Raw genomic sequence first — 19,581 nt, 5'->3', positions numbered from 1 at the left:
GGTTCTGTGGTGGTTCTGTCATGGCCAGGTTCTGTGGAGGTTCTGTTATGGCCAGGTTCTGTGGTGGTTCCCTTGATCGGAGGGGTTAGTGCCTATCTGAGGGGCGGTGTCCCTCACTTTCTGTAAGTAGACACACTGAATGAGCACTTTACACACCACACCATAACATGTTTATGGACACATACATGTACATACACACACACACACACACACACACCTACTGCCAGAGCGTCGTAGTCAGGGGACATGGTCCTCATGTTCAGACCTGTGTATGTGTCAATGTTAGGGTCAGGATGGACACTCTGTGGAGTGAGAGAGTGAGAGTGAGAGTGAGAGAGAGATTATAGTCAAGGTAACAGTGAAAATAATATAGAAGCCTGTAATGGCTGTCAAAGTCGTTCTCCTCCTCAGACGAGGAGGAGCATGGATCGGACCAAGATGCGGATTGGTAATTGTACATGTTTAATGTAAATAACAAGAAAACACTACAAACTACAAAACAACAAACGTGACATACCTCAAAACAGTCCTGTGTGGTCCAAACACTAACACAGGAAACAAACACCCACAAAAGCCTACTGCCTATGGCTACCTTAAATATGGCTCCCAATCAGAGACAAATGAATGACAGCTGTCTCTGATTGAGACCCAATCTAGGCAGCCATAGACATAACTAGACAACCTAACAAACACTATCCCATACACATACAACACCCATAGACTAACCAAACACACACAACATACAATGCCCACCCCAACTCACGCCCTGACCAACTAAACATAATCAAAATAACATAAAAATAGGTCAGGAACGTGACAAAGCCACTGTCATGACAAAGTAAATTAATGTCTCCCGGTGTGGAGGTGTAACTGAAGGAATTTGCTTGCTGTCTGTGTTATTTTGTTTTTTACATTATTACCTGTGTGTCTGCTGTGGCATCACTTCCTGCTCTCGATCTCCTGTAAAGAAGGACAGAGTTCTCCGACACATTGGTGCGGCTGGCTTCCGGGTTGGAGGCGCGCTGTGTTAAGAAGCAGTGCGGCTTGGTTGGGTTGTGCTTCGGAGGACGCATGGCTTTCGACCTTCGTCTCTCCCGAGCCCGTACGGGAGTTGTAGCGATGAGACAAGATAGTAATTACTAGCGATTGGATACCACAAAAATTGGGGAGAAAAGGGGGTAAAAAAATAAAAAAAAACAGAGCTCTCTAGTGACCTCTAGTGGAAGTTGATATATTAGACATGTAAATCTGGTGTGGAAATGCTGACCTCTTCATATAGCAGTAGATGGTAACTAGAAGAGCTCCAGCAGTCAGGACAGCCCCCACCCCCACCACAGGAACCCAGGGAAACACTATGGGTTGAAGTGTCAAGAGGTTAGAACATATATCTGTCACAGAGCACCCGACATAGACAGAACATGACATACTTAGCCATAACATTAATATGGACAGGGATGGAAGACTCTGTTCCTTTAATGTTGCTAGCTTCACAGTAGTATTCTACACAGTCCAGAGCGTTGATGTTGTTTTTATGTAACATTGCTAATTTGACTCATTATTATTGTTACACTGTCTGTGTGTTTCTCCAATGAGCATGCAAAGGTTAGGTAGGTGTACTTACATTGAAAGTCTACAGGCGCAGAAGAAGAGTTGAGACGTCCATATTCATTCTCAGCCTCACAGTAATATTCTCCACTGTCCTCAGAGCTGATGTTAGTGATGCTGTAACTCTGTCCTGATGCTTTTGGTGAGGTTACGTTCTTCTTGTACCAGGTGTATTTGTCCACAGGTGGGTTGGCATCACTGCTGCAGGTCAGAGTCACTGAACTGCCCTCCACTATTTCACCAGAGGGACTGACTGACGCCACAATGTTCTTCGGTTTAACTGATGTTAAAGACAGTGGATGTAGTCAAAGTTATGATTTAAAAACAGTTTTGCTAATTCATGATTGATGAAGAAAGACTATTTTTCCTGAATGCTACTACTGTACTGTACTGTACTGTACTGTACTGTACTGTACTGTACTGTACTCACACACTGCAGGAGAGTGGTGATCCTCATGGCCTTTTACAGCACAGGAGTAACTGTCTGAATAATAACTATTGACAGAGTATTGCATGGAAGTGGGCTCATCTAGACGTTGTCTGTTCTTGTACCAGATGTAGGTGGGGTTGTCAGTCAGAGTACAGGTGGTGCTACAGGTCAGTGTTCTCTGTCCCTCTGCAGCAGGAGTCACCTTCACCTGCAGACCTGAAACAATATGTATAAAACCACATACACCTCTGTGTTAACAGGATGGTTAATTTATTTTCTCCTGTAATTCATTATGATTTACAGTTGTATCATACAGTGTAGTATTACCTGTGACAGACAGAGTTGTTCCTGGGAAACTATGACCCCATTCAAAGTTGTCTGTTTTAAAAGTGAAGCGATACTCAGCTGAGTCCTCCTCTCTCAGGTCTGTGATTCTCAGGATGGAGGGACCTTCGTATCTCCATGTCTCTTTGTCAGGGTACTTCACACGACCTGCATACTCTGGGTCTCTGGTTAGGCCCTCAGGTGTCGACTTATCACTCCACCTAGATCTCTGTTTAGGACTAAACCAGAGTGATGATGTGACGGTATCATAACCACTGTCATAAGTACAGGATATGTCCACTGTTGACCCCTTCAAGGCACATATTCTCTTCCTGGTGTAAGTCACTATGATGCAGTCCTGACCATGGACACCTGTAATATAATGACATGCCATGAGGACCTTGTCTTAGCTCTTTCTAGAAATGCTAATAGTTGTCAAATTACACAGAGGTCATAAAGAATTGTTAATTAAAGAAACACTCACACACTGCAGGAGAGTGGAGATCCTCCTGGCCTTTTACAGCACAGGAGTAACTGTCTTCATAGTTACTGGAGACTGGGTCTTTGTACTGGGGGGAGGTGCTCTCATCTAGATGTTGTCCGTTCTTGTACCAGATGTAGGTGGGGTTGTCAGTCAGAGTACAGGTGGTGATACAGGTCAGTGTCTTAACCTTATGTCCACCAGTCACCTTCACCTGAAGACCTGGAGAATAAACAATATCACTGTAAATCCCTTTATCACTGACTTATCACTCTAATACAATAATGTAAGAAATCCTATGTTATACAGACATGAATACAAACCAAGACATTTTCCTGAACTAAATGGAATTCAACATTTTAACTATATTGAATGTAACTGTACCTGTGACAGACAGACTCCAGGATCACCACTATATTTCCCTACTGTCTGATTTGTTATAAATCTGAACTCTCTACGATACTCCACACGAACATTGTAGTCTGCGTCATCACTCAGAGTCACAGGATTCCCCTCAGCATCATGTTTAGTGAACCAGAAGGTAGTTGTTACTGTACCACTGGGATATGTGTAAGAGCAGGACAGCTCCACTGTTGACCCCTTCAAGGTACAGATACTCTGAGTGATGTACGTAACATCCTGACCCAGTAACACTGCAACACAATCACACATTATAGTGATTATACATTACAGACCCATTTCCTCACACTAACAGCATTTGTCCATACCTTGTTGCCGTACTCTACTTGCTGAGTGTGAATGGAAACCACAGTAAGGACCTAAGTGTTACTCAGTGAGGTGTGAAAGACAACTATTCCAGAAAAGCAGAAGCCCCTAACAGACGATGTCACTGAACACACCAGAATTACATTAAGATAACATTCCTAAAACATTATGAATGAGACCATACCTGCTACAGACCAGAGAAAGACCACCAACACACTTCCTGCTGTTCTCAAGGACATTGTTGCATCTCTCACCCTGCAGTCTTAGAAACATAAACAACAACTCACTCTATAGCTGGTGAATAACTCCACCTGATACATTGAAGTAGAAACTGTAAATGGGGTACCGGGCCTCATTACTGAAAATGAACCAGGCTCATATTGTGTTGTGTTGTATTGTGCTATATGGTTGTCTATGTGAATACTGTCTGTCTGTAAGTCTATTGCACTATGTATGTAATGTGTGTGACGTGTTGCATGTCTGTCTACATCTGTCTATTTAAGATGTTATGTTGTATGATGCTAAAATAATTTCCTAATGGATACAGTAAAGTCATCATCAACAACAACAATAACTTATTGAACAGATCTGTTGTACTGTAAACACATATTTCTACATTGATTGTTCTGAAGCTGTTTCATTCTCAGAACCCCAAATATAGGAGGATACATGTTCAATCCTCTAACAGTCCCTCAAGCTGTACAGCAGCCGAAAGACTGACCACCGGGTTCAATGACAGCTCCTATCCCCAAGCGGTGAGGCTAAACAGTAAGTGACACACACACACACACACACACACACACACACACACACACACACACACACACACACACACACACAGAGAGAGAGACCATCTGCGTAGCATCCTTGTCATCTGACCACTTCCGTATTGAGCGAGTCACGGGTACTTCCTGCTTTAATTGTTGCTTGTAGGAATCAGGAGGATAGAATTATGGTCAGATTTGCCAAATGGAGGGCAGGGTGAGCTTGTTATAATAACTCTACTGTATTGTGGGATACTTGTATAAATTCATAGTTTTAAGACTTTCAAGTTAACAGATAATAAAGAATGACAGACTAGGCTGTAATATTTAAAGCAACATTTTATTTGTATTTATTGTCTTAAACTTTGAGCTCATTTACAACAAAATGCATAATTTACACTGAATCACACTGTATTGGAAATAATCATAAAAAATGTCACCATAAAACAAGTGTGATTATGATATTAATATTCATAAATGCCATGGCACAATAATGTCTGACAGCAATACAAAGTAAGTCAATTAACACATCAGGAGCAACAAGGTCAGAGAGCAAAACATATTAAAAGCTGTTTTCAATATTATACATATTTTACAATGGGGAAATGTCCCATTGTAAAAGAGTAGAAGTATAATCCATCCTATTTATCTTCAATATATATAATTAACATTACAAGGAAAAACCATTCAACTTCAATGTTTGCGGAGAAGTTAAAGTTCATTGCCTGGAAAACCTTCTAGGTCCAGGTTCTGCATAGATTACTTTAATGCAAGGTTCTGTGGTGGTTCTCTTCAGTCCAGGTTCTGTGGTGGTTCTCTTCAATCCAGGTTCTGTGGTGTTTTTCTTCAGACCAAGTTCTGTCATGGTTCTCTTCAGTCTAGGTTCTGTGTTGAATCAGTATCTATCTGAGGGGATGTGTCACTGGGTGAGTCTCTCACATTCTGAACAAGGACACACTGAATGAGCACTTTATACACCACTTCATAAAATGTTTAGGAACAAACAAACACACACACCTACTGCCAGGATGTCACTCTGGTGACCTGGTCTTCTTCTTCATAGCTGTGCACATGTCACTGTTAGGCTCAGGATGGACACTCTGTGGAGAGAACGAGAGAGTGAGGGAGAGGCAAAGAGAGAGTGTGAGAGGGATGGAGTGGAGAGAGAGAAATGCATGAGCACTTTGTGACACCACTCTATCATTTTCTCTAAACACATTCAAATATAAAACACAAACACATAATAAGATACTTACCTCCAGAGTGTCATAGTCAGGTGACCAGGTCTTCATGTTCAGACCTGTGTACGTGTCACTGTTAGGGTCATGATGGACACTCTGTGCAGAGAGAGGGAACATGGTAACAGTGAAAATAGTGTGAAAGAGACTGTCGTGATACAGTAGATTAATGTCACCAGGTGTGAAGGTGGAGGTGTAACTGATATAATCACATGTGTGTCTGCTGTGGCATCACTTCCTCTTGTGGATCTCCTGTAATGAGGGACAGAGTGAGTTCTGCTCTCTGCTGATCTCTAGTGGAGGTTTATAAAATCATTATATTTAAATCTGTCTAGGAAATCCTCACCTCTTCAGTGTGCAGTAGATGATGACTAGAAGAGCTCCAGCAGTCAGGACAGCCCCCACCCCCACCACAGGAACCCAGGGAAACACTGCTGCAGGATCATGGGTTTAGGTGTCAAGAGGTTAGAACATATATCTGTTAAACAGTCATATCACAGAGCACCAGTAATAGACAGAACATGACATACTTACACATGACATTAATATGGACAGGGATGGAAGTCTCTGTCCCTTTACTGTTGCTAGCTTCACAGTAGTATTCTCCTCTGTCCTCAGAGCTGATGTTAGTGATGCTGTAACTCTGTTCTGATGCTTTTGGTGAGGCTATATTCTTCTTGTACCAGGTGTATTTGTCCACAGGTGGGTTGGCATCACTGCTGCAGGTCAGAGTCACTGAACTGCCCTCCACTATTTCACCAGAGGGACTGACTGACACTGAGGTGCTCCTTGGTCCATCTGGTGTAAAAGACAGTGGATATAGTAAAAGTACAAATTAGGTCAGTTAAATATTATATTAACTTGCCACAAATGTACAGTTGAAGTCGGAACTTTACATACACCTTAGCCAAATACATTTTAACTCCGTTTTTCACAATTCCTGACATTTAATCCTAGTAAAAATTCCCTGTTTTAGGTCAGTTAGGATCACCACTTTATTTTAAGTGTCAGAATATTGTCAGAATAATAGTAGAGAATGATTTATTTCAGCTTTTATTTATTTCATCACATTCCCAGTGGGTCAGACGTTTACATACACTCAATTAGTATTTGGTAGCATTGCCTTTAAATTGTTTAACTTGGGTCAAACATTTCAGGTAGCCTTCCACAAGCTTCCCACAATAAGTTGGGTGAATTCTGGCCTATTCCTCCTGACAGAGCTCGTGTAACTGAGTCAGGTTTGTAGGCCTCCTTGCTCACACACGCTTTTTCAGTTCTGCCCACACATTTTCTATATGATTGAGGTCAGGGCTTTGTGATGGCCACTCCAATACCTTGAATTTGTTGTCCTTAAGCCATTTTGCCACAACTTTGGAAGTACGCTTGGGGTCACTGTCCATTTGGAAGACCCATTTGCGACCAAGCATTAACTTCCTGACTGATGTCTTTTTCCTCCAAACATAACAATGGTCATTTTGGCCAAACAGTTCTCTTTTTGTGTCATCAGACCAGAGGACATTTCTCCAAAAAGTACGATCTTTGTCCCCATGTGCAGTTGCAAACCGTAGTCTGGCTTTTTTATGGCGGTTGTGGAGCAGTGGTTTCTTCCTTGCTGAGCGGCCTTTCAGGTTATGTCAATATAGGACTCGTTTTACTGTGGATATAGATACTTTTGTACCTGTTTCCTCCAGCATCTTCACAAGGTCCTTTGCTGTTGTTCTGGGATTGATTTGCACTTTTCGCACCAAAGTACGTTCATCTCTAGGAGACAGAACGCGTCTCCTTCCTGAGCGGTATGAAGGCTGCGTGGTCCCATGGTGTATATATTTGCATACTATTGTTTGTACAGATGAACGTGGTACCTTCAGGAGTTTGGAAATTGCTCGCAAGGATGAACCAAACTTGTGGAGGTCTACAATTTATTTTCTGAGGTCTTTGCTGATTTCTTTTGTTTTTCCAATGATGACAAGCAAAGAGGCACTGAGTTTGAAGGTAGGCCTTGAAATACATCCACAGGTACACCTCCAATTGACTCAAATGATGTCAATTAGCCTATCAGAAGCTTCTGCATAGTTATGCACACTCAAGTTTTCAGTTTTTTTGTATTATTTCTTGTTTGTTTCACAAGAAAAACATTTTGCATCTCCAAAGTGGTAGGCATGTTGTGTAAATCAAAATTTACAAACCCCTCAAAAATCGATTTTAATTCCAGGCTGTTAGGCAACAAAATAGGAAAAATGCCAAGGGGGGTGAATACTTTTGCAAGCCACTGTAGTTTGTTAACAAGACATTTGTGGAGTGGTTGAAAAGCAAGTTTTACTGACTCCAACCTAAGTGTATGTAAACTTCTGACTTCAAATGTACTTCTCCAAACAATGACTCTTAGATTCACCCTTTTATTGAGGATGATCAATTCAAGTATCATGTGGAGCTAATGTCTGTCAACACAATGTTATAATACCAAACTAAAGGTTTAAACTTACATCGGACCGTGAGAGTCTCTTCAGCAGAGGGGAGATCCTCATGGCCTTCTACAGCACAGGAGTATCTGCCTGTATCCTCACTGCTGACTGAGAATAGGCTATAGACAAGAGAGTAGGTTTTGCTGTTTGGTATAGGCTGTCCATTCTTATACCAAATAAATGCTTTGATTGGGTCCAGCGTACATTTGGTTCTACATGTCAGTGTGACTCTCTCCCTCTCTGACACAGATGTAGGATCCATCTTCAACACAACATCTAGAGTAAAAATAAAACAATTAATATTGTCTTCCTATACAGTGCATTCGAAAAGTATTCAGACCCTTTGACTTTTTCCACATTTTGTTACGTTACAGCCTTATTCTAAGGTTTCCCTACTCAATCTTCACACAATACCCCATAATGACAAAGCAAAAACAGGTTTTTAGATTATTTGTTTTTACAAATGAAAAAGAAAAAAGATTTACATAAGTATTCAGACACTTTGAAATGAGACTTGAAATTGAGCTGAGGTGCATCCTGTTTCCATTGATCATCCTTGATGTTTCAACAACTTGATTGGAGTACACCTGTGGTAAATTCAATTGACTGGACACGATTTGGAAAGGCACACACCTGTCTATATAAGGTCCCAGTGCACAGTGTATGTCAGAGCAAAAACCAAGACACAAGGTCAACGGAATTGCACGTCGAGGTCCGAGACAGGATTGTGTCAAGGCAAAAATCTGGGGAAGGGTACCAAAAAAATTCTGCAGAAGTTTGGAACCACCAAGACTCTTCCTAGAGCTGGTCGCCTGGCCAAAGTGATCAATCGGGGGAGAAATGTTAAAAATAAAGAAAATAATCATAAACTTATTTAGATAAGTATTCAGATATTTTTCTATGAGCCTCGAAATTGAGCTCCGTTGCATCCTGTTTCCATGAATCATCCTTGAGATGTTTCTACAACTTGATTGGAGTCCACATGTGGTAAATTCAATTGATTGGACAAGGTTTGGAAAGGCACACGCCTGTGTACATGAGGTCCCACGCCCGGCCAAAGTGATCAATCGGTGGAGAAGGGCCTTGGTCAGGGAGGTGACCAAGAACCCGATGGTCACTCTGACAGAGCTCCAGAGTTCCTCTGTGGAGATGGGAGATCCTTCCAGAAGGACAACCATCTCTGCAGCACTCCATCAATAAGGCCTTTATGGTAGAGTGGCCAGACAGAAGCCACTCTTCAGTAAAAGGCACATGACAGCCCGCTTGGAGTTTGCCAAAAGGCACCTTCCAACAGGACAACAACCCTAAGCACACAGCCAAGACAACGCAGAAGTGGCTTCGGGACAAGTCTCTGAATGTCCTTGAGTGGCCCACCCAGAGCCCAGACTTGAACCCAATCGAACATCTCTGGAGAGACCTGAAAATAGCTGTGCAGCAGCTCTCCATATCCAACCTGACAGAGCTTGAGAGGATCTGCAGAGAAGAATGGAAGAAACTCCCGAAATACAGGTGTGCTAAGCTTGTAGCGCCATACCCAGGAAGACTCGAGGCTGTAATTGCTGCTAAAGGTGCTTTAACAAAGTACTGAGTATTGGTTATGAATACTTATGTCAATGTATTATAAAAAAATATATTCTTATACATTTGCAAAAAACTTACATAAAATGTTTTTGTATTGTGTGTAGATTAATGGGGGGGGGGGGGGGGGGATGATTTAATCCATTATAGAATAAGGCTGTAACGTAACAGAATTTTGAAAAAGTTAAGGGGTCTGAATACTTTCCGCATGAATTGTATATTATGTCCTCTTATGTGCAATACTAAATTAGGTACTTTTCTGTGACATACCACTACTGTGTCTGTATGACTGCCCTTAATCTTCTTAATAGGGGGCGCTATTTTCACTTTGGAAAAAATCGTGCCCAAATTAAACGGCCTCGTACTCTGTTCTAGATCATACAATATGCATATTATTATTACTATTGGATAGAAAACACTGAAGTTTCTAAAACTGTTTGAATTATATATGTGAGTAAAACAGAACTCATTTGGCAGCGAACTTCCAAAAAGGAAGTGAAAATTCTGAAAATGGGGCTCTGTGTCAGGGCCTGCCTATTCAACTGGCTTATATTTATGGATCTGTATGCACTTCATACGCCTTACACTAGATGTCAACAGGCAGTAGAATGTTGAATGGGGTGTCTAGCTTGATGTGAGACCGAATGAGAGCTTTTGGAGTGACAGGTCCGCCTTATTGGCAGTATTCAACTGCGCACCAGGGAACCCCACATTGTCTTCTGAAATGCGTTAGGTATACACGACGAAATGCTCCGGCTTGGACTTTATTGGATACATATGAGAAAAACATCATAAAGATGGATTTTCAACCGAGTTTGACCAGTTTATTCAACGTTTATTGTGAATTTTGGAATTTTTCGTTCGATGCGTCCAGAGTTCTTGGACATGTGTGCTCCACATGGCTAGCCAAAGTTGCTAATTCGACAGAAGAAATGGACATTCTAAAACAAAACAACGATTTATTCTGGAACTAGGACTCCTTGCACTACATTCTGATGGAAGATCATCAAAGGTAAGAGAATATTTATGATGTTATTTCGTATTTTTGTGGTTTATGTTGGCTCCAACAAGGCGGAGAATTGCTGGGCACTGTCTCACAATATTGCATGCTGTACGTTGTACTAAAGTTATTTTTTTTTAAATCTAACACAGCGGTTGCATTAAGAACCAGTGTATCTTTCATTTGCTGTACAATATGTATTTTTTAGTAAAGCTTATGATGAGTTTTTTGGTTAGATTATGTGACTGTCCAAAATTTCTCCGGACAATATGGTGCATTATGGCTACGTATTCACAATGTAAAACCACGATTTGTAGCTCTAAATATGCACATTTTCGAACAAAACATAAATGTATTGTATAACATGATGTTATAAGACTGTCATCTGATGAAGTTGTTCAAAGGTTAGTGATTAATTCTATCTCTATTTGTGGGTTTTGTGAAAGCTATGTTGGCGGTGAAAACATGGTGAAAACATGGCGTTGTGTGTTTGGCTATTGTGGTGAGCTAATATAAATATATATTGTGTTTTCGCTGTAAAACATTTTAAAAATCGGAAATGATGGCTGGATTCACAAGATGTTTATCTTTCATTTGCTGTATTGGACTTGTGATTTCATGAAATTATATTATATGATATCCCTGTGGCGCTAGGCTAGGCTATGCTAGTCAGCTTTTTTGATGAGGAGGATCCCGGATCCGGGAGGGTGAAGCGGTAGAGGTTAATAAGGTAATTACAGTAATAGCATCTTGTCAGGCTGTATCACTGCCTGGTACAGCAACTGCTCCGCCTGCAACTGCAGGGCTCTCCAGGGGGTGGTGCGGTCTGCCAAATGCATCACCGGGGGCACACTGCCTGCCCTCAAGGACAACAACAGCACCTGATGTCACAGGAAGGCCAAAAGTTCATCATGGTCTTCAACCACCCGAGCCACAGCCTGTTCACCCCGCTATCATGCAGAAGCTGAGGTCAGTACAGGTGGGTCAAAGCTAGGACCAAGATACTGAAAAACTGCTTTTATCTCAAGGCCATCAGACTGTTAAATAGCCATCACTTCAGTTTTCTTGATCTTCTGATATTGTGTGAAGATAATGTTCTATGCACTGATCTTTACAGGAAACCTACTGATCGTAAACGTTTGTTCCCTTGAAAAACAGTTTGCCCTACAGCCAATTCTGTCGAATCAAAATAATTAGTAAAAAACTAAGATATCGACAGAAATATGGCTGAGACGCAAAGAAAATTCAAGGAGAGGGGGTACAAAAATGGTCCGATCAATACTGCCATTGAGAAAATTCAAAACAACACGAGACATGACCTTTTTCAAGGTCAGTCTCGCAAAAATAAGCATTCTTATGTTCTAAATACCCACTATTCAAAGTACTCTGAACAAATGAAGGGAATCGTTCACAAACATTGGCACATTCTAAGATCCAATGATAGTATCGGTAATATGTTTTCGGACCTTCCCTTGGTCGTATTCTCATGGGGCAGAAACTTCAGAGATCAATTGGTAAACTCTGATTTACCACCCCAAGATATCCCTGCACAATGTCTATTTGCGCCCCTACTGGATGGAAATTATAAATGTTATGGCTGTGCTCAATGCAATGGCACTTATAAATGTAGATCCTTCAAACACCCCCAAACAGGGAAACAGATCCCAATCAAAGGTGTTATCACATGCTCCACTAAGGCAGTTTTTTATCTTATTACTTGTCCTTGTGGTAAAAATGATGTGAATAAAACAAAGCGCGAATTAAAAGTACGTATCTCGGAGCATCGTAGCACCACTAGCGGCAAAAACTCGACTTACCCAGTTGCGGCCCACTTTTTGGAAGAAAACCACTCGATTTTGTCTCTGCGTTATATTGGCATCAAACATGTCACCCTCCCTAGGAGGGGTGGTGACCTCGACAATTTATTGTTAAAACGAGAGGCTGCCTGGATCTTTAACTTTTACTGCCTCAGAAACCCGGATCCGGGATCACCCCCCACCCCCCCACACTGATTAGCATAGCTAGCATAGCTTCACAAGTAAATAGTAGCATCTAAATATCATTAAATCACAAGTCCAAGACACCAGATGAAAGATACAGATCTTGTGAATAAACCCATCATTTCTGTTTTTTAAAATGTTTTACAGGGAAGACACAATATGTAAATCTATTAGCTAACCGTGTTAGCAAAAGACACCATTTTTCTTTGTCCACCATTTTCTCTCTCCACCACTAGCTATCACCAATTCGGCCAAATAAAGATATTGATAGCCACTAACCAAGAAAAAACCTCATCAGATGACAGTCTGATAACATATTTATGGTATAGGATAGGTTTTGTTAGAAAAATTTGCATATTTCAGGTAGAAATCACAGTTTACAATTGCACCGACCATCACAACTCGACTAGAATTACTACAGAGAGCAACGTGTATGACCAATTTACTCATCATAAAACAGTTCATAAAAATAGACAAAGCATAGCAATGGAAAGACACAGATCTTGTGATTTCAGACAATATTTCAGATTTTCTAAGCGTTTTACAGCGAAAACACAATAAATCGATAAGTTAGCATACCACATGTGCAAACATTACCAGAGCATCGATTCAAGCCAAAGAGAGCGATAACGTAATCATCGCCAAAATATATTAATTTTTTCACTAACCTTCTCAGAATTCTTCCGTTGACACTCCTGTAACATCATATTACAACATACATATATTGTTTGTTCAAAAATGTGCATATTTAGCCATAAAAAAACATGGTTATACAATGAAAATAGTAGCAAATCACGCCTCAAAATGTCGGACGTCATCTTTCAGAGTGATCTAGTTTAATCGAAAGCTAATCATATAGTTGACTAAAAAATACAGGGTTGACAGGAATCGAAAGAAAAATTAGTTCTTAACTTCTTATGGCTGCAACTGGCAGCACTGAGTAACCTGGAAAGAGGTGGCCATTTCAAACGGCCTCCTACTCAAATCTTGCTCGTACAATATGAATATTATTATTCTTTTTGGATAGAAAACACTTTCTAGTTTCTAAAAGAGTTGGAATTATTAATTACATCTAGGAGTCTGCTGACAGTCTATACGCCTTCCTATTGGTGTAAAGAGGATGTCAGAGAATAATTTTTTTTGCTCCTCTTGGTCTATGGTGGAAAAAAACCTATTTCTTTGACCTGAGCACCCACTTCCGGTATTCTGAAGGAAGTCGGATGGACTTTTGTTTTGCCTTCCTAACGAACGGCTAACAGCTCCGGCTCGAATTTTTTTGGATATATGTGACCATATCATCGTAATGTATGTTTTTTCAATATAGTTTAATCAGATTATTGAAACTTTATTCGGGAGTTTTGCCGTGTTCCGTCGTATGACTGTGTTTACGTTGTTCCACGGCTACTGGAAACGCTAAATGAACAGGGATATTTCTCATTCTGAAACGAAACAACGACTCATCTGGACAGAGGACGCCTGTTTCAACATTCTGATGAAAGATCAGCCAAAGTAAGACTCATTTTATGATGTTATTTCATATATCTGTCGTGCATGTGAACGGGTCGTGGGCGCCCAAATGTGTCTCTCTATTGTGGCTACGCTAATATAGCGATACATTTTGTTTTCGCTGTAAAACATTTCATAAATCGGAAATATTGTTTGGAATCACAAGTTGCCTATCTTTCAATTGCTGCAAACTATATATTTTTCGGAAATGTTTTATAATGAGTAATTAGTTATTTGACATTGGTGTCTGTTGGTGTCTGTAAATATTATGGCTGCTTTCGGTGCACTTTCTGATTTGTAGCTGAAATGTAAAATATGATTTATACCTGAAATATGCACATTTTTCGAAAAATGTGGTTTGGTTTGATTCACAAGAAGTGTATCTTTCATCTGGTGTCTTGGACTTGTTAATGTGTGAAAGTTAAATATTTTTAAAAAATAGCTTTTGAATTTCGCGCCCTGCACTTGAGCTGGATGTTGTCATAAGTGTACCGGTGTCGGGCTTGCAGCCCAAACAGGTTAAATTAACTACGTTATGATGTTTCTAACTCCTATATCGAATTAAATTACAGACGGATACATTTCACGTTGATAACCGAGCCTTTGAAAATGGCATCCGGAGGTCCCTTCCTGCGTAATGGCCAGCGTCGAAAAGGGGGCTACTCTCACTCCTTGGTCTTTTATAACCTCTGAGAGCTACGCAGAAAGCCCATTCCACTTCTCATTGGTTACTGACATCCAGGGGAAGGCGGGTGCAGTTCATGTCGTTCCATAGGATACACACAGACCTTAAAAACTGATCTGAAACCAGAGCTTCGCTCTCAGACCTTCGCACTATCTGTCATGGATTTCGCTGTAGAAAGAGTTCTGGGTCACCCACAGACATAATTCCAACGTTTTATGAAACTAGAGAGTGTTTTCTATCCAATAGAATTAATAATATGCATATTGTACGAGCAAGAATTGAGCACGAGGTAGTTTAACCTGTTTGGGCTGCAAGCCCGACACCAGTACACTTATGACAACATCCAGCTCAAGTGCAGGGCGCGAAATTCAAAAGCTATATTTTTAAAAATATTTAACTTTCACACATTAACAAGTCCAAGACACCAGATGAAAGATACACTTCTTGTGAATCAAACCAACATGTCTGATTTTTAAAATGTTTTACAGGGAAGACAAAATATGTAAATCTATTAGCTAACCACGTTAGCAAATGACAGCACTTTTCTAACTCCATCAGTTTCTTACTCCATCAGGTGCTATCACAAATTCGACCAAATAAAGCTATAAATAGCCACTAACCAAGAAACAAATTCATCAGATGACAGTCTGATAACATATTTATTGTATAGCATATTTTTTTTCGAAAAATGTGCATATTTCAGGTATAAATCATATTTTACATTTCAGCTACAAATCAGAAAGTGCACCGAAAGCAGCCATAATATTTACAGACACCAACAGACACCAACGTCAAATAGCTAATTACTAATCATAAAACATTTCCGAAAAATATATAGTTTGCAGCAATTGAAAGATAGGCAACTTGTGATTCCAAACAATATTTCCGATTTGTGAAATGTTTTACAGCGAAAACAAAATGTATCGCTATATTAGCGTAGCCACAATAGAGAGACACATTTGGGCGCCCACGACCCGTTCACATGCACGACAGATATATGAAATAACATCATAAAATGAGTCTTACTTTGGCTGATCTTTCATCAGAATGTTGAAACAGGCGTCCTCTGTCCAGATGAGTCGTTGTTTCGTTTCAGGATGAGAAATATCCCTGTTCATTTAGCATTTCCAGTAGCCGTGGAACAACGTAAACACAGTCATACGACGGAACACGGCAAAACTCCCGAATAAAGTTTCAATAATCTGATTAAACTATATTGAAAAAACATACATTACGATGATATGGTCACATATATCCAAAAAAATTCGAGCCGGAGCTGTTAGCCGTTCGTTAGGAAGGCAAAACAAAAGTCCATCCGACTTCCTTCAGAATACCGGAAGTGGGTGCTCAGGTCAAAGAAATAGGTTTTTTTCCACCATAGACCAAGAGGAGCAAAAAAAATTATTCTCTGACATCCTCTTTACACCAATAGGAAGGCGTATAGACTGTCAGCAGACTCCTAGATGTTACGACCATGTATAGGCATCAGATTGAAAAGAGCAAAGATTTCTGACATTTCACTTCCTGGTCAGGAAAAGTGCTGCAGAAGGTCTTCTGTTTCACTCAGAGAAATAATTCCAACTCTTTTAGAAACTAGAAAGTGTTTTCTATCCAAAAATAATAATAATATTCATATTGTACAAGCAAGATTTGAGTAGGAGGCCGTTTGAAATGGCCACCTCTTCCAGGTTACTCAGTGCTGCCAGTTGCAGCCATAAGAAGTTAATTTGGCGACACCCAGAAAAAATAAATGCTAACTGCTCCCCCTATTGACAAAAGGTTAATTTGATGACCCCCGCTCCCTTCGGTCTCAATGTGGACTTTGATCTGAAGCCATTCTTGGGATTATTGTGATTTTGCTATTGTAAATGTTTGTGGGCTTATGTAGCCAAATTGTATCTCTGATTGTACGTTATCCATTTATGTTTACATTTGGAAAGTTCAGAAATAAATATAGTAGGCCTAGCCTATAGAAAGCTGATGGGATCCTCCTCTTTTTAATAGAGGCCATCACTCAGTTTTCTCACACAATTGTATAGCCTATAGAAATGTTGCACAACATGAGCTCATGTTTGATTAGATTTTCGATTACATTTGCTTTGATGTCAGAGTTATTAGAGGGACAATAAATTGCTGAGTACCAGGCAGTTAGCAAGTTTGTTAGGCTACTAACGACCATCAGAAGCATCTGAGCTTGGAGAAGGCTATTTACCGTGACTAAACGGTCACGTGGAATTTGACAGGCCTCATGACTCATGACTGGCTGTGTGGCGGTAATATGGTCACCGTAACAGCCCTATGTGTGACAGATTACCTGTGACAGTCAGGGAGACAGATGAGCCAGCAAACTTTCCTCTGGATGTTATCAATCTGAACCTGTACCCAGCAGAGTCACTCAATCTCAGGTCTGTGATTCTCAGGGTACCCTCACTCTTCAAATCCCCAAGGTACTCTATATGACCCTCATACCCTGGCACTGAGCTCAGATCTTCAGGATCCATATCGGACTCCCATTTAGTAAACCAGAAAGTTTTTTTGACCTCATGAGCACTGGGATGTGTGTAAGAGCAGGATATGTTCACTGTTGACCCCTTCAAGGTACAGATACTCTGATGGGTGTAAGTCACAATCCAACAGTTCATACCTGAAATACAAAAAGACAACAAAACACCTTACATAAATGTTTCATTGCAATACCTACCAGTATACACTCATGTTGTTAATAAAGTAGGAAACCAATAATTACAGTAGTGAAAACCATAATGATATGCTGTGAAAGTAACCAGGAAGTGACTACCCTTTCAGCGTTGTAGTTTCTGAACTTGAAAAATAAGTAAAAATGAATGGGTGTTCAATGTGCTAACACATTGAGCAAAGGTCTTCATAAAAGGGATCTGGTAGAAGTAAATTCACACACAAACATGACTATAATTGAATATAACTTATGAATTTGATATACAGTCTTGAAGCCCTTCCAACACAGCGTGGGAAAAGATACGGAACTAAAGCAGAAGTGGACGGCACATTAACAGCAAATAAAATTATAATCATCTCACAACCGGAAACAACATTTTATTTGTGTGAAAATTGTATTTTAAAGTCCACACTCACAGACTGCAGGAGAGTGGAGATCCTCATGGCCTTTTACAGCACAGGAGTAACTGTCTGCATCACTAAAGGAGTCTGAGTACAGGCTGGAAGTGTCCTCCTTTACTTTGTCTCCATTCTTGAACCAGATGTAGGTGGGATTGTAAGTCAGAGTACAGCTGGTGCTGCAGGTCAGTGTCTTACCAGTCAACTTCACCTGAAGACCTGGAGAAAAAACAATATCACTGTAAATCACTTTAACACTGACTTATCACTCTGATACAAAGGTGGAAGAAATCCTATGTTATACAGACATAAATACAAACCAAGACAATGTTCCTGAACTAATTGGAATTCAACAGTTTAGCTTTATTGAATGTAACTGTACCTGTGACAGACAGAGTGACTCCAGGACTGCCCATATATTTCCCTCCTTCATGATCTGCTAATAATCTGATTTTGTACTCAGCAGAGTCGCTCTCTCTCAGGTCTGTGATTTTCAGGCGTTGACCATTCTTCTTGTCTCCATGATACTCCAGACGACCTGCATACTCTGGGTCCTGACCTAGACTGTCAGGTTCTTTACCAGTCCCCAATTCAGTGAACCAGAAGGTTGTTGTGACTGTACCAATGGGATATGTGTAAGAGCAGGTCAGCTCCACTGAAGATCCCTTCAAGACACAGATTCTATTCTTGGTGTAAGTTACACTCCAGCCATCCTGACCCAGTACCACTGAAAAAGTCACGCAACACAATTGTATCAAAATTAAACCAAGGTCTGTTGGCACAGATTAACCTGTCTGACTCTAGCGTTCCGCCAGCGGAACTCCTCCCACATTCCACTGAAAAGGCAGAGCGCGAAATTCAAAATATATTTTTTAGAAATATTTAACTTTCACACATTAACAAGTCCAATACAGCAAATGAAAGGTACACATCTTGTGAATCCAGCCAACATGTCCGATTTTTAAAATGTTTTACAGCGAAAACAGCACGTATATTTATGTTAGCTCAACACCAAATACAAAAAAGGACAGACATTTTTCACAGCACAGGTAGCATGCACAAAGCCAACCTAACTAACCAAGAACCAACCAAACTAACCAAGAAACAACTTCATCAGATGACAGTATGATAACATGTTACACAATAAATCTATGTTTTGTTCGAAAAATGTGCATTTTTTAGGTTTAAATCAGTTTTATATTGCAGCTACCATCACAGCTACCGTCAAAAATAGCACTGAAGCAGCCAGAGTAAATATAGATACCAACGTGGAATAACTAAATACTCATCATAAAACATTTCTGAAAAATGCATCGTGTACAGCAAATGAAAGACAAGCATCTTGTGAATCCAGCCAATATTTCAGATTTTTTAAGTGTTTTACAGCGAAAACACAATATAGCATTATATTAGCTTACTACAATAGCCTACCACACTCCCGCATTCATTCATCAAGGCACGTTAGCGATAGCAATAGGCACGTTAGCGTTAGCGAATAAACCAGCAAAATATATTAATTTTCACTAACCTTCATAAACCTTCCTCAGATGACAGTCCTATAACATCAGGTTATACATACACTTATGTTTTGTTCGAAAATGTGCATATTTAGAGCTGAAATCAGTGGTTATCCATTATCCTAATGTAGCTTATTTTTCCCAGAATGTGCAGATATTTCTATTAGACTCT

At 40.3% G+C, this 19,581-nt stretch overlaps 1 protein-coding gene across 1 annotated transcript; it reads right to left on the bottom strand.

The window, feature by feature from the left end:
* Positions 1–4,669: 4,669 nt before the first annotated feature.
* On the bottom strand, positions 4,670–18,886 carry LOC139545206 (cell surface A33 antigen-like). The gene is made up of 10 exons (XM_071352728.1): positions 18,275–18,886; positions 17,911–18,111; positions 17,114–17,443; positions 8,052–8,306; positions 6,103–6,366; positions 5,915–6,002; positions 5,781–5,820; positions 5,587–5,667; positions 5,348–5,430; positions 4,670–5,236 (listed from the first exon to the last, which is right to left on the bottom strand). The coding sequence occupies exons 1-9, from the start codon at positions 18,306–18,308 to the stop codon at positions 5,362–5,364; spliced, it is 1,362 nt and encodes a 453-aa protein (XP_071208829.1). The 5' UTR covers positions 18,309–18,886; the 3' UTR covers positions 4,670–5,236; positions 5,348–5,361.
* Between the last annotated feature and the right edge of the window lie 695 nt (positions 18,887–19,581).

Source organism: Salvelinus alpinus, chromosome 2 (assembly GCF_045679555.1).
Source record: "Salvelinus alpinus chromosome 2, SLU_Salpinus.1, whole genome shotgun sequence".
Classification (NCBI taxonomy): Eukaryota; Metazoa; Chordata; class Actinopteri; order Salmoniformes; family Salmonidae; genus Salvelinus; species Salvelinus alpinus.
This window is presented reverse-complemented; position numbering and strand designations above follow the sequence as displayed.